Here is a 25,201-nt window from a genome sequence, read left to right on the forward strand (position 1 = left end):
ATCGTACAACTTGGGTCTGGAACATAACTCCCTTCTGTCATCACTGCTGTGTGTTCTCACTGAAGATTCCAGAAGAGACCACAAATGTGGCCAGTGCAGCATCCCAGTCACTGTAATTCCCCCAAAGAAAAATAATTAATTTATTTTATGACATAATTATTTGGATGATGACTTACTGGTAATAAGTATTTCTACCACTTTTTTTAAAGGCAACCATTTCAAGGGACAATACGTATCGGGCTAGTAGAAAACAGTTGAAACGAAGCCCTCTCTTTCGACCTCACAAAGTCATGCAGACAGGAGGGTGGGTGGGATTTGTTCCAATCAGGCTTTGTGGAATTATCAAAATTTCTTTTCTGGCAAAGATGAATTTGGTTCATCATAGAAAGAAGGTTCTTTGAAGGCTGCAGCTAGACTAGTTTCCCTTTGAAAAAGTAAATTTCAAGGCATGATAGTGCAAGAGGTAAGGTTTTGATTTATAGAACATTATAGACTAATTGTGCTTAGTCTCTAATTTCCAATTTATTTAAAGAACAGAAACTACATTGATAAGTTTCACTTTGCCTAAGTTGACCAGTACACCCATGAATCGCACCAGAATTAGGACAATTTGATTATCTTAATGATTTTCTCGTGAAACCTGACCACCGTCCAAGGGTGGAGACCCATGGGCAAGAGGCTCCTTGCAGTGCTGAGCCCCAGGGCGCTCCTCCTGGGAGTCCAGGTGTCCGAGAAAGCGGTTCTCTCCTCAGAGTAAGTCCTCAAAAAACTCTCTTAGTGAGTGATTAAGAAAAACAGCTCAGAGTGGAGAGTTTCTGTCGTTCCGTTAAATCTGGGAGGTCTGAGTGTTCCTGGAGCCCCCGTCAGGATGTGACACGGGGCGGGAATCCCGCGATTGTGAGTAGTCGCTTTCCGAGGGCTCTGTGGGGTCAATCAAATTTTCATAATCACTGTCGTCTGACTCCTCCACACTGTCTCCCGCTGCTCTCTGGGAAGGAGGGCGGTCCGCTGCACTCCCACGATACTTGAGTCCGGCACTGGTGGAAGCGTAGTTGGAAGAGCCCACGGCTTGAGGTCGAGGCATAAAGACGCTAGTCTCCACGCGAGAATGGCTCACAGTACTTTCTTGATTGTTTGGGTGAAAATCGGAGTAAGGAGGAGGAGGATCACAGGCCTCTGCTTCTCCCAGTGTACTTCGACCTTCGGCAGCAAAGCCGGAGTAGGGCGTGCAGGGACTGCACGCCGAGTCCAGGCTTTCCGAAGGCATCTGTCTGCTTGCCATCACCTGCTGCAACCCTGGGGGAAAACAGGAAGAAAACGGTAACACTTTCGACATGTTGACAGCTTGGCATCTCAATGCATTAAATGGTCAGCCTGAATGTTCTGGAAGTCAAGCCATGAAACTGAGCAACCTTCTGAAGCATTGTTGCCATCCTTACTAATAGTGCCGTGTCTGTCATGTCAGCAAAGAAACCAGAGATCAGAAACGTTAAGTCACTTGACCACAAGAACAGGCAGAGACTCAAAATGCAGGTCTTTCAGCTCTAAACCCTGAGCTGTTTACCCCTTGTGGCTGTCCTGTCCTGGGGACAGAAGGAGACAAACAGTCCTTAGCACCCCTCACAGTCACTGGAAGGGTGACTCACAGTTATGCTAGACAGGCTTGACACCAAGAAAGGTTTCTCTACAACCGCCTTCACACTACACTGCTGTGCCTCCTTCCCCTTCCAAGTGTCAGGCGCTCAGTTTCCAGGCCTGAGCATGACTTTGCTGTATGTTCTGAACGCTCGAGCACAGCCCCACAACTATGTGTGCGTTATCTTAAATAGGCTTGCCATTTTTAAACTATAAAAAATGACACATGGGCCTCCCCTTGTGGCGCAGGCAGTTGAGTGCCGTGCTGGGAAGCTGTTCGCAGCCTCTGCAGCATGGGTTCCATCCCGGCCGGCCAGCGAGAATCCCACACGGCGTGGCAGACCTCTCCTGTCTCGCCTGCTGCTCCTCTCAGCAGTACATTTCAGTCAGTCTGCTTGTTCTGTTCCCTGCTCTGTCTCTGGTGCATCCTCTCACCCTCCCGCGCACATCTGGCCTATACCCTGGTTCTTGTATGCATGAATAAATATTAAAAAAAAAAAGACACATCATATAAAATTTAAGCAAGAACAAAGAAAATAAAAATCGCCCACAGTTCTGTCACCCAGGCCCTACTGTCAGAATTTTGGTAAAAGGAGCATAAGACTTGGGTTAAAAACACACATTTTAAGGGTCAGCTCCCAACGTCTTGCCTGAACTCGTTTCATTGCCCAGCTGTCGTGTGCACGCATGTGTGCTTTAAACGTAGCTGAGACCCCACCTCTATCCTCTTATTTATGTCCTAGTACTTTCACTGAGGCCCCCGCCAGGCAGTCTAAGCTCTACACTCTCACTTTGACGGCTGCCCAAGGCCTGAAAGACGCGCCCTGGTCTCACGCTCCACTGCGGCTGACTCCGCCGCTCTAACAGGCTGCCGCCAAGATTCGATAAAGCTGCCATTAGCCTTCTTGTGCACAAACCCCTGCTTGCTTTTCTGATTATTTTTAGAAAAATATAATAGCAGAAATGAACCAGATTTCTCTTACCTGGAATATAACTTGGATTTTAACTGGTGGGCAAACATCTTTATTAAAATAGAAAATGTTGGGTCCTCCCTGGTGGCCCAGGGGTTAAGTCTCAGGCTATCACCACTGCAGCCTGGGTTCCATCCCCGGCCAGAGAGCTGTTCCTGCCTGTGCGTCCTTCGGGCTGTCCCTCTGGGTCTGCTCTCACTTCCACGTCCAGTGACTCAAGCAGGATGAGACTAGCGCCTCCCTGCTAGAGCGGCTTCGCCACTGGGAATGCCCCCTCCCCAAAAGTTTAACTTGGGGCCTGATGAGTGTAGGCAGAATCAGATCCTTCGTGATATAATCTGGTGTTTAAAGCCAGACATTTCCCTGATACTGAACAGTGGAATTAATAGGGAACTTACTTCTTTCTTGTTCCTTTTCATTTTTCCTCTGAGTGATTTGTCTTCTTAATTTGTTCACTTCTGCCTGACAGGATTCAACAACTCGCTCACTCTTTTCTACATCCACACACACTGCCTGAGGGGAAAATGACAATAAGAACAATTCATTTCAAATCCAAGTAGGAGGCATTTCATAAAGACAGCATTGATACAGCCCAGGAGAACACAACCCTTAGTGGGGTTGGAAAGCAGACACAGAAGGTAAAACGAAATCGTAAAGGTCTGAGGAACAAGTATTACGTGTTAGTTACTGCTTTACTCTTTGCTAAAATGATTATGCCATTTAGCTTATAAATTCTTGACAAATAAGGGTAAGCTTGGAAAGATTTAAAGTCTTTTTCCTGGTATTCATTTTTACTGAAAGGAAGAGGGAATTTTTGATACTAGTCTAACATACAAAGGAACAAAAACCAGACAGGAATGAGATGCTTTCATTGCTGGATTTATCATCAACAATCAAAAATTAGATGACACTAAGAGATTTGTCTAAGAGAAAATATTTGTAATTAGCAAAGTTGAAAAAGAAAGTAAGTTGCACAGCGCTGGATGGATGGATGAGGATGTGTAGGTACACAACGGAATACTACTCGGCCACAGCAAAGATGAAATGTTGCCACTGAGGCACAGATGGACCTTTGACAGGATTACACTAAATGAAGTAAGTCATGGGAGAAAGACAAAGATTGTATGATTTTCCTCATCTATGGACTATAAAAAAAGCAAAATTAAACCCTTAGACTCTGACAACAGACTGGTGGTAACCAGAGAGGAGGGAGGGGGAGGTCTAGGAGGGGGTTGACCGGCGTGTGGTGAACGGCGACTGGACATCTGGTGGTGACGTGGAGAGAACATGTAGTCCTGGAGCCTGGACAGCGCTGTAAACTAATGTTACCTCAATTAAAACAAAACAACAAACCTGAAATATTTAAGTATTTTTTTCTGGAATTTCCCCATTACATGGTATACAACAAAGGAAAGGGGTCTCAAAGACAAGATGCAGTCAGCCCCATCGCGTGCGCCCTGCAGTCAGCGTTGCGGACCCTGGGGCTGAGGAGCTGCCTGGTCAGCGCGACCGCGAGGCAGTGCTCAGAGTCCGAAAAATTATGAATTCAGGACAAAAAGCTTTTTTTCACTGCATGTTCCTGCCACAGTGGAAAGAGCAGATGCAGGGAAGCCGGCTGCTCCTGGGTGAGTGGGATCAAGCCCCTGTCCTGCTGGGTGCCGTTAGCGAGGGGAAGCTATGGCCCGGGACCCTGCCCAGGAGCTGCTTCCCGGGGAGGGGGTTCCTGGCTACACTCGGGCTGCTCCCCGTGTTCAGCAGCTGCCTCGTGCCTCTCTCTCCTCGGGGTCTTCCTCCTGAAAGCCAGGCCTGCGGCTGGGGAGGCTCCCTCAGCCTGGCCACTTTCCTTCTTGTCCTCAAAGGCTTTTTTGTTCTCAGGGCTTTAGAGCAAATTACTCTTAAGAACACCCTGGGGATGATGAAAAGAACGTGGGAAAGTATTGTCAGCACCTAGCTCGGGATCTGGCTTGTAGGAGCTGTTTCCATAAATATTTGTTGCATGGATGACTAGGCAGGAGCAGGCTCCGCACTCTCCTCCCACTAGACGGAGGCGGCTGGGGCAGAGCGAGCGAAGGCGAGAGAACCAGTGTGCCGAACTGTGCGCAGCAACGGTGGCTTCCAATGAGGCTGCAACACAGACCGTAAGGGCTTGACTCTCGGCTACGTCTCCACAAAGAAAAACACTGTCAGACACGGGATGTGGGTGTTAAACAGTGACACGGGGTCTGCGCTGTGAGTCCTGTCGGGCAGGAGCAGGGTTGGGTAGGCTGGCAGGAGGTGGCTCGCTGCACAGCTGACATTATTTTAGGAAAGTTCATTCTGGCATTTGGATCACAAGTGCTTCGTTAGATGGGAGAGTATCAAAGCAGAATTAAAAGAATTTGGGTAATAGAAATAATGCAAACTTGTAAATAAATCAGTTACCTGCACTTTCTCCTGCAGCGCGTTATAAACCTGATAAATTGCCCTGATGTCTTTCATGACTCCATCCTTATCAAAAAAGTCAGTACTAGAAGACAGAAAAAAAAGTCACCAAGTTATTATATTGGCTTAGAACCCAAAAAGCATTGTCTTGTGACTTAAATGCTCAACTCCAAGGTGACGTCCACTAGTGGATGACACAAATGAACAGACAACGTCCACGTGTACATTCTGCAGTGACCACGTCATTAGACTCAAAAACACACGCACTCTATCGCAACCTTTGCATCAATGGCAAAAATAAAGGAATAAGTTGTGGCAAATGATGACAAAAAGCAGTACTGGTGAAAGTAAACTCCCTTTCTAATCAGAATAAAATGTTGATATTACAGAGGTGGTGGTCTGGAGACTATCTCATTTTCCAATCATAGCAAACTTGATTTCATATTTCTCCAGAGATCTTTTAAATATTGTTAACAAAAGAAATATTGTTGACAAAGGAAGACAAACCATTCACGTTACTTTTCAACTTACCCGTGTTCTTTAATAACTTTGGCATAGCTCTGAGACGTATTTGGCACTGAAGACACTTTATACTCTTGCTGGCTGGTGTTGCCCAGGTTGGGAATAGTGAGGGAGAGCCTCTGATTATACCTGCAGGCGAGAGTGACCCGGCTCAGGCTCAACAGGCTCAACGCATTGCTCTCCTGGGGAACGGGCCTAGGCGACAGGGGTCTCCTCCCCACACAGATGAACTAACAGCATGTCCCAGGGAGCCCCTTCCGCAATAACCAAAGGATGCAGGAAGCAGCCAACTCGACTGAGTGCAAAGGTCATGGCTCACGCAACTTCACATGCCCACAGAGACTAAGTGCTGAGGAGGTTGTAAGAGATACCTACTGATAAATTAACAGTCTTGAAAATGGCTATTTAACAATCATTTATTCTCCTGATGTCAAATTAATTTCTTCCACAAGTGAATTTCTAGAGGGAAGCCTCTCTGTCGTTTACAGACGCACCGTGACCATCAGATCTTTTACTGTTTCTGCTTTAACATGTTCATGGTGCAAAACCCTCATTAACCAGTAGGTGGATCAATTTTACAATTTTGTCTTTGAAATCTATGTTTCAAAATTACAGTCACAATTCCAGAGCAATAAAACTGTATTTCTACATAAAAGATTATGGAGAAGCAAATGACGACTTCCAGTTGCTTATTCCTGTAAGGCTTTAGGCATAATTAACATGTCTTGCTAATGCATCTTGATTCAGAAACAATTCTAATTTATACAATTAACTGACAAGGAAAATATATTCTCTTACTACAAAAAGAAACAAAAAACCCTAGCTAAAAGAGACTTATCAAAGGTTTTCTTTAGAGATGCAATAAAATGTACATTTCTCAAAGCCATGAATCTCAACTGTATCATCATTTTCCCTGTTTACGCGCGGCTGGAAGGAACTCTTTCTTTACCTTCGATTTGGTCTAAAGAGAACGTATTCTAAAGCGTGAGTAGAATTGTTGGCGGTGGAGATGAAGCTGAAGAGAAGGAAAACGAGGTCAGGCACCCCGAGGATGCGGGTGAGCTGCTTGTGGATAACCTGCTCTCTGTACGACATCTGCTGTTGTGTGTTTCGCCGGAATCTGTACCACCCGATAACTTTCTACGACAAGAACATTAGAAAAAAAATAGTAAAGGTTGCACGAAACCTTAAAATTTAGTTCTGGAGGTATCCAAACACTTGTACACAAACATTCATAGCAGTCTTTCCTACAACAGCCCCATACTGAAAACAACCCAGCTGTCCATCGACAGATGAATGGGAGGCCTAGGGGTTGAGTCTCAGCCCTATCACCGAGAAGGCCTGAGTTCAATACCCGGCCAGGGAGCTAACCCGCATGGCGCAGCAAACCTATCCTGATTCACCTCCTGCTCCCCTCAGCAGTGTATTTCAGTAGATCCGCCTGTTCTGCTCCCCACTCTGTCTCTAGTGAATCCTCTCACCCCCTGCACCTCTGGCCTACACCCCAGTTCTTCTATGCAAAAACAAATAAAAAACAGGTGAAAGAATGTGCAAATCGTTCATCCACACATGGAAAGCCCTCTCAGTGATCACAGGGAGCAAACTACCCATATAATAGCCACATAGGTAAATTCCCAAATAACTATGCTGCGTGAAAAGAAGCCAGACTGCCTTTCCCAAAAGTATATGTTATAGGACTTTATTCACATAAAATTCCAGAAAAGGGAAACTAATTGACATGTGACATAAAGCAGATCTGTTGTGGGCCAGGATGGGGTGGGAAGAGGTCAGAAGAAGGGACAGGAACAGGGCCAAAGGAAAATTCTACAGATAAGTTCACGATGTTATGATGATGGCAGTTTTACAGGAATACACATTTACCAAAACCTACGGAGAAGTTTGGTGTTGTTAAGCTCTAACTGTAAGCGTAACTAAACTGGCTAAGTGAATCAAACTGATATGCTCTATGGAAGAATATTTCTCATGATATGATTTTCTGGACATCCGGAGGATAGAGCCCCTAAGTAAGCCCCGGAAGCCCCCCCCACAATGCTCCTGGCCCCCCCACAGCTACCACGTCAGAACCTCCAAGGGAGGCGTCAGGAACTGAATGTAAGATGATTTCCTTGTTTTTTCTTGTGCATACTAGTTTGAAAATCTCTGTTGTAGACACAGTTAATGTAATTCTAGATTAGAAAAATACTGTTCATATAGTTCTTTCTTTGAAATAAACTGAGTAAAACTTCTGTTTTAAGACGTAAAGGAAGTTTGAAACTGTTAAGTATCATGTTAAAATAATCACTACATTTAGATCACGTCTTGGCACCTTCATGTCGGAAGGAGACTCGCCGCTGAGCCCCTGTGCCAGTGCCCAGTCCGCTGTGTCACAAATATCTCCACTGTTATCACAACTCCTGAGGTGAGCCTTCCAAGTTTTCTCTGCTGAGTTCATGTCACATTCAAGGAACTCTAGGCAATGAAGTAGCAGTTCCCGCCCTCCAGGAGTAAGACTGAAGACACAGCATTTTTCAGTTAGTTTAAAGCCATCAATTCTGACATCCTTTAAATGAAAAGAAAATCCACACATTTCTGCCACCATAAACCTATAAAAGAGACGCTCTGCTCAGTCTCACACCTAATGGTGATGACGGAGACCCGGAACCTGTCTTTGGTGAACTGCACTAACTTCCAAATTCCAGTGGTCACAGATGGAGGTTGCAAGTGCAAAGTGGGTTTCCTTAAGGAAAAAACAAAACAGTAAGAAAAACTATCACTGATGGCAATAGTCACGTCTGCGAAGGCGGCCTACTTCAGCCAAAGCCAACATTCCGCTCTCCACGCTGGCGTGAGCGCCTGTGTGGCCCGGGACACATCTCACGCTCCACTTCTGCCCTGCAGGGACCGAGGCGGCGCTCAGCGCTTTGGCTGGATTCAGGAAATACTGCTGGTGAACAGAATCTGGCAAGTGGCTACTAGCTGAGGAGTATTGTTTTTTTTTTTCCTTATGCTGATTCCCACTGTTCTATTTCATCTGTAGTTTCTGAAAAGTAGGGAGTCTTATGGATTTATTTTGGATAGCAACTGTTAGAAAAAAGAAGCTGGTCGCAAGGCTAGAGAAACATCAGCAGTGGGGCCGAAAACACCTATTGTTGAGAGCTAGGCTTGGGTCATGATGAAACACAATGGACCTCTTTCCGATCTTTGCTGATGCTTCATATGAATTTTTCACGAAGACTCTTCCCTCTCCTTTATGCTAGACATTTGCTACATTTTCTGAAACCAAAACAAAGTTACCCAACACTGGGCACATTTATCAACTCTAGGTTGTGTTCTTTGGGGTCGTATAATGAATGAATGATATTAAGATGGCTGTTATGTTTATCATTATTGATTTCACCAGATGCTTCCAGAAGGCAAAAATCTTCCTCTTACTTGCTTTTTTGGCCTTAGCCCAAAACCTGAAACTGGTGTAAACTTCATTGACACAACGTGGATTCAGCTAGAGTAGAGGAGCACTTCAGCACGAGACAACAGGGCACCTACTGGGGGATATTCTTATCAAAACACTGGCCTTTATTTACAACTAACATTTTATTTTATTTTATTATTTATTTATTTATTTATTTATTTATTCATTCATTCATTCATTCATTCATTCATTCATTCAAGCACTGGGTACAGTCAGAAGCGCGGGAGGGTGAGAGAATTCACCAGAGCCAGAGCGGGGAGCAGAACAGGCAGAAGGACCGAAGTACACTGCTGAGGGGAGCAGCGGGTGGCAGGAGAGGTCTGCGCGCCATGCGGGACCCTCCTCCAGTGGCCGGGGAGCAGCTGGGGATCGAACCAGCGCTGCAGAGGCTGCGGGCAGCTTCGCAACCCAGTGCTCAACCGCTGCGCCACAGGGGAGGTCCTACAACTAACATTTTAAACATAGCATTGCAGGTGGTAAAATAAACTTTTTGAGGTGAAGACATAATTTTGTACCTTTTCGGGGAAGAAAACCCAAACTAGAATCAACTATAAAGTTAGAAATCATCTATGCTTTTGCACTGAAAACTTGGATTTTTTCAAAAATCCTTAAAGGTTTATATTATGTGCATCACAGAAAATACAATGAAATATAATGGTGTAGTTCCTGCCCTTACCAAACACTATGGAAAATAATTTTCAAAGTACATTGAAGCACCAAACTCTTACCTTTAATTGAAAAAAAAAAACCAAAACATTCATTTTAGCAGAAAGTTCTATTAAATCAAAACTGCAGGTCACCTTTTAACTTTTTTGAGAATCTTGACCCCAGCAGAAACAAAGGTTGTGCTGATTGGTCTACTGTACTGGAGAACATCAAACCCAATTTAATTTTATTATTTTATTTTTTATTTTATTTTATGGGATTATTTATTATTTCTTTTCTTTTTTTTTTAAACAATATTTGCCTCCCTCCACCCCCTCAGATTGAGTCCCCATAAAATTTCCTTCCCTAAGGCACCTATGCACCATCACCACAGTCCTGTACTCCTCCCTCCCTCCCTCTGATCCCTCTCCTCCTCCTCCCCTGCAGGATGTCTCTGATTTATAATTGTCTGTTTTTGCTTTGTTGTGTTTTGTACTGTTATTATTTTTTCTTACAGTGATGTCTTAGTTGGGTCTCCTACATTCCTGATATAAGCAAAACCATCCGATATTTTTCTTTTTCCTTCTTGCTTACTTCACTGAGCATCATTCCTTCTAGCTCCATCCACGTTGCTGCAAACTGCATGAGTTTATCTTTCTTGATTGCTGAATGATATTCCACTGTGTATATATGCCACATCTTCTTGATCCAGTCATCTATTTTTGGGCATTTGGGTTGTTTCCAGGTTTTACCTATTGTAAATAGTGCTGCAATAAACATAGGTGTTCTTTTGAATCAATGTTTTTGTATCCTCTGGGTAGATTCCCTAGGAGTGGAATTGTCAGGTCACATGGTCCTCCAGAGAGCTTTCCACAGTGGCTGGACCAGTCTGCACTCCCACCAGCAATGCAGGAGCATTCCTTTTTCACCACATCCTTGCCAACATTTGTTGTTGCTTGTTTTTTGATATGTGCTGTTCTCACTGGTGTAAGGTGGTATCAGTGTGGTTTTGATTTGCATTTCCCTGATGATAAGGGATGTTGAACATTTTTTCATATGCCTGTTGGCTATTTGCATTTCCTCTTTGGAGAAATGTCTTTTAAGTTCTTCTGCCCATTTCTTGACAGGATTGTTTATTTATTTATTTAGTGTGAGTTCTTTGTCTATCTTTGTGATCAGTCCCTTATCAGTTGAATGGAGTGCAAAGATTTTTTCCCAATCTGTTTTTGGGGTGTTGCTCTGTTTTTGGTTAATGTCTCTTTTGCTGTGCGGAAGCTTTTCAGTTTGATGTAATCCCAGGTGTTTATCTTTGCATTCACTATCACTGCTTTGGGTGATGAGTCTTTAAAGATGTTTCTGAGATATATGTCTTGTAGTGTTTTACCTGTATTTTCTTCTATATATTTTATGGTTTCAGGTATTGGGTCCAGTTTTTTTAATCCATTTTGAGTTGATTTTTGTGCATGGTGAGAGATAGTGGTCTAGTTTCATTCTTCTTGCATGTGGAGGTCCCAGTTTTCACAGCACCATTTATTGAACAAACTGTCCGTGTTCCATTGCATATTCTTTGCTCCTCTGTCAAAGATTAGTTGTTCATAAAAGTGTGGCTTTATTTCTGGGCTCTCTATTTGGCTCCATTGGTCTATGTGTCTCTCAAACCCAATTTTAAAAGCCCTTACCTTAAATTGGAAATGTGCGCCTATCCACTACTGCTGCTCCAGAAAACAAACTACAGAGTAAAAGTCCTTTTCTTTTTTTCAGTCTATTTTCAATTATAGAGTAAAAAAGAAAAAAAAAGTATGAAACAAAGTCTCCCATCATCAGTCGTACCTCTCCACCCTTTTCTCAAAGCACCCCTTCTAAATGTGATTGCCTTCCTTCTAGATCTTTTTCTGTCCAATTACACCCCCACTCAGACTTGTGTGTTTACATAAAATGGGCGGAAATTCTAATCTACTTTTTTCGTTTACCATGACTTGGAGATCTTCCTGTGAGGGCCTCCCTCATTCTCGTTCAGGGCATCTTTATATCTTGTAGTGTGGAGGGATCAACATAATTGACTTAACCTTCAAAGTTCTCACTGTTAAGCAAGGACGAAGCAAACATCCTTGTGTGCTGGGCTAAGAGGCCAAGGATTTAAAGCTTGGCTCCATCATTCCTTGCTGGTGACCTTAAGCAAGTTAATTAACCATAGTTGCCTCAACTGTAAAATGGGGTGACATTAACCACAATTTACCTCAAAGGGCTGTTGCAAGGATTAAATGTGTCAATACCTGGAAAATGTGGAGAGCAAGACCTGGCATAGAGTTCCAGAATTCAATCATGCCAGCTTTTCATATCTTTGTGCCTAGATGCAATTATTTACTTGGGCCAGATTCCTAGAGGTGGAACTGCACGTTTAAAATTCTATTATTGCAAAACTCTCCTTTAAATGTATCAATTTACATCCCCACCAACTACAGTTTCCCTGTTTCCCACAGGCTTGCCAACATTGGAAATTAGCAAGACTTTTATGCTTTTGCCAATCTGATGGGCAAAAATAATAGTGTCATGTAGTTTCCATTTGTGTTTTCTGATTAGGGTTGAATAACTTTTCATTTATTCCATAGTCATTTGCAGATTTCTTTTGTAAATTTCTTGTTCATACTCTTTATTCATTTTTCTTCTAATTTTTTAATCTATTTAAACATGAGACCTCCTGGTCCTTTTAATAAGTAGCTAATGCTCCAGAAAACTGTGCTCCAGCAAGAGCTTTTATGGGACAAATTTTCATTTTAGAATGTATAATGACAGTTTATTATCTGAAACATGGAAGGAAATGGAGTGAGGAAGTTAAGGCAGTGACAGGGTGAGGGAGGATAACCTGCCAAGAGGCTCCAGAATATCTACTCCCAGGCAGGCTGCTGAAAAGAGGAGCATGGGCCACACTGCCTGTGGCTGCGGTGACTCCCTCTCCAGCAGGACAGGTGGCCGGGCCACACTCTTCTGAACCCAAGCACCTCCCGGCCTGGCATCGTACTGGGAAGCCCTGCGCCTGAGAAAGGTCACTCATCTATTCCCCTTGCACTCTAGATTCCGAAACCCTTCTTCAGACACCTCAGAACCAAGTCCCACACCGCCGTGATTCTTTTTAACGCATAGATAATTTTTAAAAGGTTTTTAAAAAAGCGTTTAGTTTTGAGAAGTTGGATAGTTTTATGGGTACTTTTTTTCCCTCAACCTGTTTTTCCTAGAACGAATACACCCAGGTTAAAAAGTAAAATCCACACACATCACAACTGAGTAAGCTGTAAACGAGACCGTGTGATAATCTGCAGCTAGAAAATGCTGGTTCTTTTCCAAGTCTATTCGGACTTGTCATAATCAGAATATCATATGCATACGTTGACAGAAATAATACACACATGACCTTTTGGAAAAATCTCTATATTCAACATTAATTGAGCTTGAAAGAATGATATATCCAAAGGTGTTTGACTGCAGTTTCTCAGAATTATTTTTCTTGATTATAAAATGAAGGCATGGATATTAAATATTTACAGAATTATCTGTAAGATTACAAAGTAGAAAGATATAACCACTCAGAATCAACTTAATACTGTGGTATTCTGGGTGATAGTTCATTATTTAAAATTCTGATTTTTACATAATGGAATCATTCATATAGCAGGTCTGAGAATTTTTCCATTACATATTGTTATACTAATCTGATTAACGCGGAACAAGATGGCGTTATCCAAGGACCTGCTTTCATTATGTGTCCTTCACTTAAAGCAGCAGTTTCCAAGAACCTACTGATGAAGCTAAGTGAGGACTTACAGTATATATCTATTTTTTCTATTGATAAATTAGAAACGTTGGCTTATCCGCAAATTATCTTTAAAATCTACTAGTTAATGGAACACTTATATTAACATCAGATTAACTGCTTCAGTTTATCTTCCTTTCTGGTTTTAAGTTTGATGAGAAGGGATATTTCCAAATAAGCGTAGGCAACAAGCAGGACATACCTTTCTCCGGTCCTTGAGAATTCTGTCCAAACTCTCTTCATTAACTTTGCTTGCATAGTCATAAAAACTGTTTTAAGAGAAAAACAAATTTTATTAAAATCACATAGTACTATGACAAGGATATGCCTATCAGCTACATGTTTCCCTGGGACATCTAACCCTAAAAGTTGGTGATAGAGACCTGTCTTCAACAGCATACAGAGGCATTACACTAATCTAATCGCTTTATTGACAGAGGGATCTTTTGCATCACAAAGCCCTCAGGAGCCTGCCATACTCAGGGTGTGGGAGGCACTGACCGCAAGCAACTACAAAGCCTGTGGTTTCAAGTGGTTGTGACATCTTTCCCTGTTTTTAAGTATCAATTACTGATGAAAACAAAAAGAACATAGGAGGTCATTTTCTGACACATAAAGGAAACAAAGCAGTTTATAAATTTTTAACGAGGCGCTCAGCCTGATGCTTTCGATTCCATTTCATTCTTGCCTGCAACCTGGGAGGTAAGCAGAGTTTGGGCCAACAAGTTTTATTCCCATTTCTGTAGCTGAAGACACTGAGGCTAAGGGACTGGGCCTGCATCAGAGCCGGGAGAGGGGAGGGTGGGGCACGAAGACGGTCTGTGAGACTACAGACAGTGCACACGCCCCTAACCCAGACCGAGGACCAGAGTCCTGCCAGCTAGGGCGGGGGTGGGGGTAGGGGTGGGGGAGGGTGGCAGTTTTCAGAGTGCCACCCTTCCTGCACATACTGTAAGCCCAGGCTTAGAGGTGTAAGTTCTCTGAGCTGCGGTAAAGAGCAGTGAACTGGGAGCTCGGATACCAGCTCAGGCCAGGGCTGTGTCGTACTATGCAATCTCATGCACACTGCCAACGTATCTGGCTTCCACTTTCTTTTTTGCAACACAGTTGGAGGGCTTCTTTCAGCTCTAAGGATGGTGAGTCTACGATTTAATCTTAGTTAAATTCATGTTCTGACACCACTTTGCTGCCAGCATGTTCAGGAATCCCTCAGAAGGGTAGGACAGGACACATGGAGCAAAGCTGTGGACAGTCAGAGCCAAAGCAGACTCACTTCCACAAACCAGGCTAAGGCAATGGGTAGATTAGGGTCTGAATCACTTCATTTGCTCTGAGATTCTTTTCCAATGAACTCAGATTGCTCGAGCGCTCCCACTCCTTTAGGCAAGTGTGATGAGAGAGAGGAGGGCTACGGCCACCTCGAGGTCTCCTGCACAGGCAGCCCTCTAGCAAGATGACAGTCCCCTGAAATAATCACTGGGATGTGAGTGTGTGGGGTGTGGGACACCCCAGGGGTCTGGGTGGGCTGAGAATGGGAGAGAGGTCCCTGTGAAACTGCAGGGGTCACATAGCAGGACAAGCCAGGTAAGGAGGGTGGGTGTGCTGACCAAACACCAAGTTCTCCTGGGTGGTCAGCCTGGGAGGCGAGCAGGGGTCTGGCTTCTGGAAAAGCAGAGGTAGGGCCCCAGGGTGGCTTCACAAGCACAGAGTTCAAATCGTCACCCAGTCATCAGTGGGAGCACTTGGGGACAAGGAAGAAGGCAGAGGCCTAGGCAGTGGCTAAGGGAGAAGTCTGGCTGGGAGATACTAGCTTTTCTCCCTTACCCTTCCCCCGCCATGAGTCTCTCTGTCTTGTTCTCCCTTCTGAATGTCTCTCCTCCATTTTTCCTGTCTGTCCCTTACCTGGTCATAATATGCAACCGGTGTATGTGGACTTCAACATGAAAAAGAAGTTTAAGTTCTGTTTCCCTGTATTTTATACTTGAACACAGAACTTTTTAAATTTCTCTTTAAAAACCCCCTTAAACCATTTTACCTACTAGTGATCCTTGATTGCCTTCCTTTCATTTGGCTCAAGAGCTTTCTAAGCAGGCTGTTCTAGACCATTCTAGGCCACGGAGGCCAACGACAACACTGTCTCCCTCCTCCTTTCCTAACCTAACCTGCCACCATGTGGACTCTGGGCTCCTAACACAGACGTGGGTTTGGAGGGCCTCAGTCACATGTAGGTTCACTGCCATGACCAGCTGCAGGCCGCAAGGCACTGTTTTTTAATCCATTAATCTTCTAACAAGGACAAAAAGCAAGATATGGCTTACCTAAAAAGTTTGGAACAAGGTTGATGGTTATGGATTTCTGTAATTAGAAGAAACACATCTCACTCAGTTAATCATGTAAGACAAAGACAACTGAAAAATAGCCCAGCATTTTTTTTCCCAACCAAAATCTTAGTAGAGACAGCTGTCCTCATCCCCACAGGCACTGTGTGTGCATGAGTGAGGTCATGCGTTTTTTAACATTCAAACTCAGGGACACATTCTCTGCATGGCATCAAGGCGAGGAAGAGCACCCTTCATTTGTCCCTGTGTGAGGAGCTTCTCTCAGGCAGGCCCGGCTCTCGTGCCCTGGGTCAGCTAAGCCGAGCTTGAGGGGAGAGACACCAGCGGCTGGCAGTGCTGAACTGGTGGGTCAGGAGCTGTGACCCAGCCTGGGGAGGGGAAGGGCTCTCCCACTCTCCATCAAAAACCTGGTAACTCAGGACACCCTGGGCCGACCAGCGCCAAGGGAAACAGTTTTTGTGAAGGCAGGTCCTAAAGGCTTCTGAAGACTGCTGAGGTGAACCAAAGCGGCCGATTTCTTCAGGCTCTTCAAGCAGGAGACCGAGGGTGGGGCCGCTGTGAGACCATGAGACTGACTGACCATTCAAGTCTATTAATAACTTCCTCTTGGAGAGTCACTTGGTCCCTGCTGTTTACAAAGCCATAGCTGTAGAGTTCTAGGCTACATTTTTAACTTGATTAAAACGAAACCACAACCGTACAGGACAGGAGGCTGTGCCCAGAAGCTTCTGCGCTGATGTCAGTGTTGTTGAGCGCGAAGATGCACGCCGAACTTCCTCAGGAGAGGAATATTCATTTGCCAAATGTGGCTGTTGATAAGGTAAGAAAACCTTATCTAGAAATATTTCCTTCTTTTATCACCAAAAATGATAGTCCACCACCGCAAGTTATCTCAGAGATGCTGGAAGGTAATTAGGCTGTGAAGCATTTTTAGCAAAAATATGACCTAGAGTTCAAGAAAAAGGAAAAACTATCTTCTACTTGAAGGAACATCTATTTTTTCACTCTCCAAAAGGGTAGGTTTATAAAAAGGAGAAGGCGCCTGCACAGATGTAGGCAGGCGGGAAGAGCTGCCGCTGCTGTTCTGCCAAGGAAAGAGAGGCGAAGAGAGACACCTGCACGGGCACGGGGCAGGAGAGCTGCCTCCAGAGCATTTTAAGTAAGTCCTAGAGCAAGTTCTGAACTCTGGGCACACGCTCCTGTCACATCTCTTTTATGACTTACAACCTGGCTTAGACACGCTACATGTGCTCTAGAAAACAAGTGGTATCTTCTAAAGAAAGCCAAAGTTTTCTTAGAGTTTTTGCTATAGCAGAGAACTCCACGAAACAGAGTGATGGCCTCACCCTCGACAAAGCTGCAGGTGGGAATGAGGCCGGGGGACTGAGCTCTGGGAGGGGGCAGCCTCGCCTCAGCTGAAGGTTCCTCTGCCCACAAAGCGCATGGGCAGGCAGATTCCTGTTCGCGCACCGGTGGCCTCTCCGCCTCATTTCTCTCACAGTCTCCACCGGGGGTGCTGCTGTTCCTACCCTTCAGTCTCAGCTTCTCCTCCTGGTGAGTGACCCGCACCCCCCTCTCTCTCCATTTCTCCCACTGCTGCTAGGCCTCATTAACTCAGGAAGACTCAGTTGTGGCCTGCCCCCTCCACTCCCAGGACTCAGGGGGGACAGCTCTGCTTACAGTGAGTTAGCGCAGCTCTGAAAATTAATACGCATTCAAAACAAGACACTGACACTTCGGACACAAAATGTGTTGTTCTCTATAGAGTCCTCCTTTTTGTTTGGCGTAAGCAAACATGTCTGGGCATGGACTCAGGCATTATTCAATAAAATAAGAGTGGTCCATTCAAGTCATTTTAACCAGCTTACTCTGGAGGCTATGCTCTGCCAGAACATTCCTCCCCACTCTGGGATGGAACAGTGCTCCTGGCCCTTTACCTCACATCTGGCCTTTCAACCTAGGTTTTCCAGGGTCCTAGTTGACACTTTCTAACATATATTTTTAAAAGAAAACTATTACAATGAAAATCATACATTTAAGATAATATTAGCAAACGCTTTGTCCATGAGATCCATAATTGTTTCAAATGATGACTTGAGTGCAGCAAATAATTAAAGGTTGTGCAGCAAAGAATGGCTATCCAAGTCCTTTATGAACTGGACTCTACGGCTGATGCAGTCTCCACAGGGACTGGTATTTTCTGCAAAAACTAGAAGTTTATGAATCAAAGCCTCAGTACATTATATTGTCGAATCTGAATTATTTTAGCATTCCATTTCTTAAAATTAAGTAGCCAGAGGACCTCCCCGGTGGTGCAGCAGGTTGAGTGCAGCGCTGTGGAGATGTCCGCAGCCTCTGCAGTGCAGGTTCGAGTCCCAACAGGCCAGGGAGATTCCCACATGGTGAGGCAGACCTCTCCTGTCTCACCTGCTGCTCCCCTCAGTAGTATTTCGGTCCGTCTGCCTGGTCTGCTCCCCACTTTGTCTCTGGTGAATCCTTTCACCCTCCCGCGCCTCTGGACTATACCCCAGCTCTTGTATAAAAATAAATAAATCTTTAAAAAACAGAAACAAAAACTTAATAAAAAAATTTAAGTAGCCAGAATACTGATGATAAGTACTGATTTTGTGATCGTGCCAGATTAGAGAGTTGTTTCTTGCACTTTGCTGTCAGGCGAGTACAAATGACAGTTTAACCTTCATCTGTCAAATGAATTTTGAAACCCAAGTGCAAACAAGAAATAACTGCACAGGTGTCCAATGAAACCAAAGTCTCGATTTTAGAATTTCAAAGAGTTAAGTAAAGCAAAACTAAAAACAGCTATCCTCTGCGTATCAATTCTTTAACAAGCCAGTACTGTGATAGGTGGGTCTGACAATTCCAGCCCATTCATCCTCTTGTCTTTCCCAGGTCCAACTCCCCCTCATTCCTCACCCTGGTCCCCCAATTCGGGTGCTAGAAGGCCATCAGGCTTGAGACCAAAGAGTGAACCTCAATGTGACCTCACCTCCAGCCGTCCTCCAAACCACTCAACTTCCCATATTCTGAGTCTCACAGAATCACACCCGAGGAAGGCCCTGGGTGTTTTCTGTGCTCCTGGCTCTGCGTTCCTCTAACTTATCACCCACGGACCCGAAGTTTACCTTCCTGACTTCACCCACTAGCAATTTCTTCCAACATATGGGGCTTTCTTTGTTTCTTTCCTACAACACTCATCTAGCACTGTCTGGTATTTCTGCATACTTGTCTCAATCTCCCCATGCTGCTAGAAGGAGCTTCCTCTGGCACACACCTTGCATGTGGACATCCTTCAATAAATGTCAGCTGCATAGATGAATGAGATGCCCTCCTTGGCTCTGAATCGCAGCATATGCTGCTTAGTGAGATGCTCAGAGTGCAGCAAAAAGGACTGGGATCCTTATTTAAAAACAGAGTGTGGGGCCTCCCTGGTGGCGCAGCGGTTGAGCGCTGGGTTGCTAAGCTGCCCGCAGCCTCTGCAGCGCTGGTTCGATCCCCGGCCACCAGGCGAGGGTCCCACATGGTGCGCAGACCTCTCCTGCCGCCCGCTGCTCCCCTCAGCAGTGTACCTTGGTCCCTCTGCCTGTTCTGCTCCCTGCTCTGACTCTGGTGAATTCTCTCACCCTCCCGCACTTCTGACTGTACCCAGTGCTTGTATAAATAAATAAGTAAATAAATAAATAAACAAAACAAAAAAAAAAGAGTTCTCCTTTAAAAACAGAGTGTGAGCATCTACAACTTCTCATCTCCTTCCCCACAACCCCTCCCCACCCACCCTCGAGGCTGTGCAGGTGCAGCCAAAAGCTTCGGCAAACAAGCTGAACATTTTGCCAGATCCCTCCCGGAAGGACCACCACAGCATATCCTTTCATTAGAGATGACGTCACTGGGTGTTGGCAAGGGGGATAGCCCAGTTTGCATAACTGATGCTAACCATGGCTTTGAAGTGACTATCAAGTGCATTAGGACACAGCAATTCAGTGAGAGGCAGAGCGGCTGGTGGGTGAGGACGGTTACTGAATACCTACACTCACGGCCATGCTCTGTAAGTTTACACTGACTGCTTCACTTTATAAGCCAAAATAATCTGCGCTGTGATTTGGGTTATCTTCTACGTACTCTTTCAATCCTGTAGGAGGCAGTTAAGGGCCCTAGGACATACCGAACAGCATACATGCAGAGAGAAGCCGGCGCAGCACTGGCTCACTCACCAATCACTTGCAGAAACTCTGTGTTGCTGATCTGGGAGTCGCTGATGCTGAAGGTTTCCTCTTGTCTTACCTCTCCCAGCAAAAAGCCTTCCTAAAAGCAATAAAAGAAAACATTTGCAGCCAAGAGTAAAGATGACCTTTTTTACTGGAGTTAAGAGGAATTGAGGACATAATTTTATAATAATTTTGACAATAATCCAAACAAGTTTGCCACGTAAACTAATATAGACCTATATGCAAGACAAAATGAATCTGAACTACAGCTATTTACTGGATTGCTTGAAAAAAGGATTCCATGGCTAGGTGAAATACTTTAATCCCTTCAATTATTCTGTTTTTTGCAAGTAAAAATAAGGAGTGATTCATCATCATTTAAATCCTATGAAGTGTAATAAAAAAAATCAAAAATCTCAGGAAGCAGAAACAGTCCAAGGTTGTTTTCCTGAGACAGCATAAAACTGATTTCACTCATTTAAAACACAGCTAACGATAAAAGAATAAAGAAGTTAACACAACGCCCAACTAATTGCTCTTGTACAGGCGGACATGGGAAATCAGGTAAATCTCCATCACTCTCACATGAAAATTTTTCTTTCATAAATGCAGAGTTAACTGAGAGACACTTCTGGAGAACATACACCGTCAAGAGCAATTCTAGATTACTCAGTGCTGAACTTACTGTTCAAGAGCCTGGTGTCAAGTTCAGTGCAAGTTTGGCTGGAAAATATACACTCTAAATCTCAAGGAACGTCCCTGTAGAAAGCGTGAACTCACATGCTGTCCTGGATCTCCCTCCCCACATGCCCACATGGCTCACCACCCTTTCTGCCATCAGGCCCTTTACTGAAATAGCACCTATCAGAGCCTTAGGAGAGGCCATCCCCAGCCAATGCCATGACACAATGTCTGCCAGGCATTCTTTTCCCTTCACCCTGCATCTTTTTCTTCCTGGTCTTCTCACTCACATATTACATGTTCAGATAAATAAATAAATGCCTACCTCCCACTAAAATCTAAGCTTCATGAGGGGAGGGAGAGCTTATTCATTGCTATAGCTTAGCACCTAACAAAGTACCCCATACCAGGGCCTCCCTGGTGGCGCAGGCGGTTGAGTGCCACACTATGAAGCTGTCTGCAGCCTCTGCACCACAGATTTGATCCCCACCAGCTGGGCGAGAATCCCACACGGCGCGGCAGACCTCTTCTGTCTCGCCCACTGTTCCCCTCAGCAGTGTATTTCGTCAGTCTGCTTGTTCTGTTCCCTGCTCTGTCTCTGGTGAATCCTCTCACCCTCCCATGCATCTGGCCTGTACCCCGTTCTTGAATAAATAAATCTAAAAAAAAAAAAAAAAAGCAAGCAAACAAACAAACAAAAAACCCAACAAAGTACCCCATACCTAGTAGGGGCTCAATAAATACTTGTTGAATAAATTTGTTGAAACAATGTCCTTGTACTATATGACTGTCTATTCTAGGTAGAGTCCTCAAATCAATTAGGGAAGTTTCCTAGTTTTAAAACATTTCCTCTTGGATGTGAGAATCTGTGGGGGTGAGGAGGGAGAGACAGATGCTTTACAGCATAGCCCTGGATTGCATTAGGGGAATGGATTGTTCTAGAATCTAAAAGTCACGTATAGGGCATTTCTCAAACTTGAGTAATATATAGATTACTTAAAATTTTTTTTCAGACCTGAGGGAATCATCTCCTAAAGAAGTTTGGTTAATCCTATGAAAAATTTTCAGTTACGAGTTCTCATTACAAAAGAGAAGTTTTGTTTGCAACAGATTGAGACATTTTTTAATCAAAGTGGAAAAAAAAAAAAACCCAATTGCAAATCCCTACAGAACTTTAGCCCTTAAAAACCTATCTAGGGCCTCCCCGGTGGCGCAGCGATTGAGCGCTGGGTTGTGAAGCTGCCCGCGGCCTCTGCGGCGCCGGTTCGATCCCCAGCTGCTCCCCGGCCACCAGAGGAGGGTCCCACTTGGCGCGCAGACCTCTCCTGCCACCCGCTGCTCCCCTCAGCAGTGTACTTCGTCAGTCTGCCTGTTCTGTTCCCTGCTCTGGCTCTGGTGACTTCTCTCACCCTCCCGCGCTTCTGACTGTACCCAGTGCATGTATAAACAAAACAAATAAACAAATAAATAAATAAATAAATAAAACATGCCTCTATTAAAAAAAAAAAAAAACCCTATATATTCCTAGTGTTGGACAGACGAGGAGTGACAGATTTTTGCAACAACACAAGACTCCTACTTCAATTTGAATCTCAGATAAACAACAAATAATTTTTAGATAGCATTTGGTATATACTTATACTAAAAAACAAAACAGAACCAAAAACAAAAAAAACCACTTCTCTGAAATTCAAATTTCAGTGAGTGCCCTGTATTTTATCTAGAAACTGTCATAGTCCTCAATTTGAAAAGTCAGTGGTGATGTCAAGATACCCTAAAGCCCCATATAAAATGAATGCTTATTTATCGCCTGGTCTGGATTATAGGAGTCACTGTTACTTTCCAGTAGGAGTAAGCAGGCTACAGTGTGTGTGCAAAAACCAGCCTAATGCTGCTATTGTTCAGTTCATAAGCTAAGAATGGTTTCTACACTTTAAATTGGTTAAAGAAAAATGGGGATGCTATTTTATGACATGTGAAATTATATGAAATCCAAATTTCAGTGTCCATAATTAAAATTTTATTGGAACCAGTCACCCTTATTTATTTATTATCTATGGCTGCTTCTTCCCTACAACAGCAGGGCTTAGTTGCTATAGAGACCAAAAGGCTAGCAAAGCCTAAAATATTTACTACTTGTAAAATATTTACAGAAAAAGATTGCTCTACAGAATAATATAAACTCTAGCTCTACAGAATAATGAGTGGTTTCAAGGTAATTTCTTGCCTGGACAAAACAAGAATGTACTGTCAAAGTAAATTCTTGGTTGTTAACTTTAAAATAAATAAAATTGATATGACTTTAAAGTATTACACACATATAATTATGGCAAGGTTAATATAAACAGGTATGGTCATGTAAGATACAGATACTTATGGCAAACTACTGCCATGAGTGAAGGTTTCTGAGAAGCCTACTTAGCGCCAGGTCTGGCACACTGCAGATATTAAAGACGTATCTCTTGAAGTAAATTAGTAATAACCTAAGTAACATGACCATCTCACAGCAGTTGTAGAAAAACGATCCACTTTTCAACAGGTAGCTGCATATTCTTATAAAAGTCTTGCTTTATACATAAATTGTGTTATGACCAGGCTCTCCAAGAAGTAGAGCAGCAAAGCATTATTGAAACAATAATTAATATTTCCACCAACACTAGGAGTATCCAAACCACCTATATGTGAAACTGCCTTACATTATTAAACAGCTGGCTGCAGTATCAAAGGCGGCTGCCTCTGTAAACACCCATGTTTTGTATATTCCTATCATTAATCTCTTCCATCATCCCTGACGAGATGAAAGGAATAATTTAATGCCATCCAATTTACTAATGGAATCACATCTCTATGAACTCAGTTTTTTATTAATGGAAACTAATATTGCTGACATCAAACCAAATTCAGTTCCTTCTTCCGCCAGCACCCACAACCACCGTGTCCACACCTCTTATTTCACGAATTTGAATTAACTCACTAGTAACATCTTTTAAGATCATCCTTCAATGTGGTGAGTAAACTAAATACATGCTTTAAGATAAAAAATTTTCTAATTTCACAAACAATGCCCATTCGGAGACCCATGACACTGAAAGACCATTGAAAATAGACATTGAGGCAGACAGGCTCTGCTCCCTCTCCCAGCTGCAAAGCCTTTGCACATCCGATCACTCACACACTCGCCTGCCACTTCCCCATTTCGCTGCGACTAGTTCCGAGGCCTCAGAACATTCGCCAAGGAACTAAACATGCAACTTCGAGGCAAGCAGACCTCACAGAACGCTCCTGTTTACGTTCTCCATTTTCCATCGAGGCAAAGAAAACACACGGCTGGATCTAACAAGTAAGAACAGTGGCAGCTAGTGCTTCCCTCGTCGCACCCCGAGACAATCGCTGGGCCCGGCGGGCGTCGCTGAAGCCGCCGCCAGCCCCTTCGCGACCCCGGGCGCTCCTCGCAAGTCCGGCCGCCCGGGTCTCAGGGAGTGGCAGGCGCTCGGTCTCCACTGGGCGACTCCTGCCACTGCCAGCCGCCAGGCGAGACAGCTTTGCTAAGTGCCGGCCGGCGGAGAGCGGAGGCACCGAGTGAGGGGCCCAACCCGAGGGCGAAGGAGCCGGGGCAGCAGCGGCTCGCCGGGGTCGGGAGCCGCCCGGTTCACTAGCGATTCGGGCCGGCCCGGGAGCCAGGGGAGCGAGCCGAGACTGGCCCCTGCTAGGCCGCAGGCGCCGTCCCGAGACGGAGGCGGGAGGCCCCAGCGGCCGCGACTGGGGGCCCGGCACCTACGTGGTCGGCGTTGCTGTTGGCGCTGTGGAAACACACAGCGCTGAAGGTGTAGCCCGAAATGGAAGCCGCCATGATGGAAATCTCCAAATCCCCCATCATGCTCTGCGGACGGCACACAGCCTTCCGGCCGGCCCGCCCCGGCGCATCCTGGGAAATGAAGTCACGGGCGCGGCGGCGCGAGGCCGGCGCGCGGTGGTGACGGCCGCAAGGTGCGCCGCCCGCGCTGCGAGTGCCCGGCGCCGTGGGCTCCGCTGGGGCGCCGCGTCCCGCCCCGGCCTGCCGCGCGCGGCTCCTGGCAGTGCCCCAGGCCGCCCTTTCTCTTTGCAAGTGAAATTCTTGGTGTTCAGAGCCAGCAGCCGCGGGGCTCGTGGATGACCCGAGGGAGACGTGCGGGCAATGGTACGCTTTGGGGTTGGGCCTGGTAGAAACAGGCTGTGACTTCAACTTTCGCGTGGCCGCTCGGGCTGCAGCCTGGTCGGGGATGCTGCAGCCAGGTCGGGGATGCTGCAGCCAGGTCGGGGAAGCGCCGGGAGGGAGCCGAGGGAGGGGGTGTCCATCCCGTTGCGAGGACTGGGGGTGAGGGGGAACCGGGGGTCAGAAATGGTGCCACCCGCGCAGTCGGCCAGACGAGATTGTCAGACGAGGTTGGATTGGAAAGCCGAAAGAACGCAAATTTAATGAAGACGAAGATTAAAAGAAAAAAACGAAA

At 45.0% G+C, this 25,201-nt stretch overlaps 1 protein-coding gene across 1 annotated transcript; it reads right to left on the reverse strand.

Annotated features, from left to right (window-relative positions):
• Window positions 1-826: 826 nt before the first annotated feature.
• On the reverse strand, window positions 827-24,618 carry ABRAXAS2 (abraxas 2, BRISC complex subunit; the record flags this gene model as incomplete). The annotated part of the gene is made up of 9 exons (XM_084244631.1): window positions 24,493-24,618; window positions 20,040-20,130; window positions 15,790-15,826; window positions 13,674-13,740; window positions 6,499-6,689; window positions 5,559-5,678; window positions 5,028-5,112; window positions 3,005-3,119; window positions 827-1,296 (listed from the first exon to the last, which is right to left on the reverse strand). The coding sequence occupies exons 1-9, from the start codon at window positions 24,589-24,591 to the stop codon at window positions 827-829; spliced, it is 1,275 nt and encodes a 424-aa protein (XP_084100757.1). The 5' UTR covers window positions 24,592-24,618.
• Window positions 24,619-25,201: the final 583 nt, after the last annotated feature.

Source organism: Talpa europaea (genome assembly GCF_964194135.1).
Source record: "Talpa europaea genome assembly, chromosome: 10".
Lineage (NCBI taxonomy): Eukaryota > Metazoa > Chordata > Mammalia > Eulipotyphla > Talpidae > Talpa > Talpa europaea.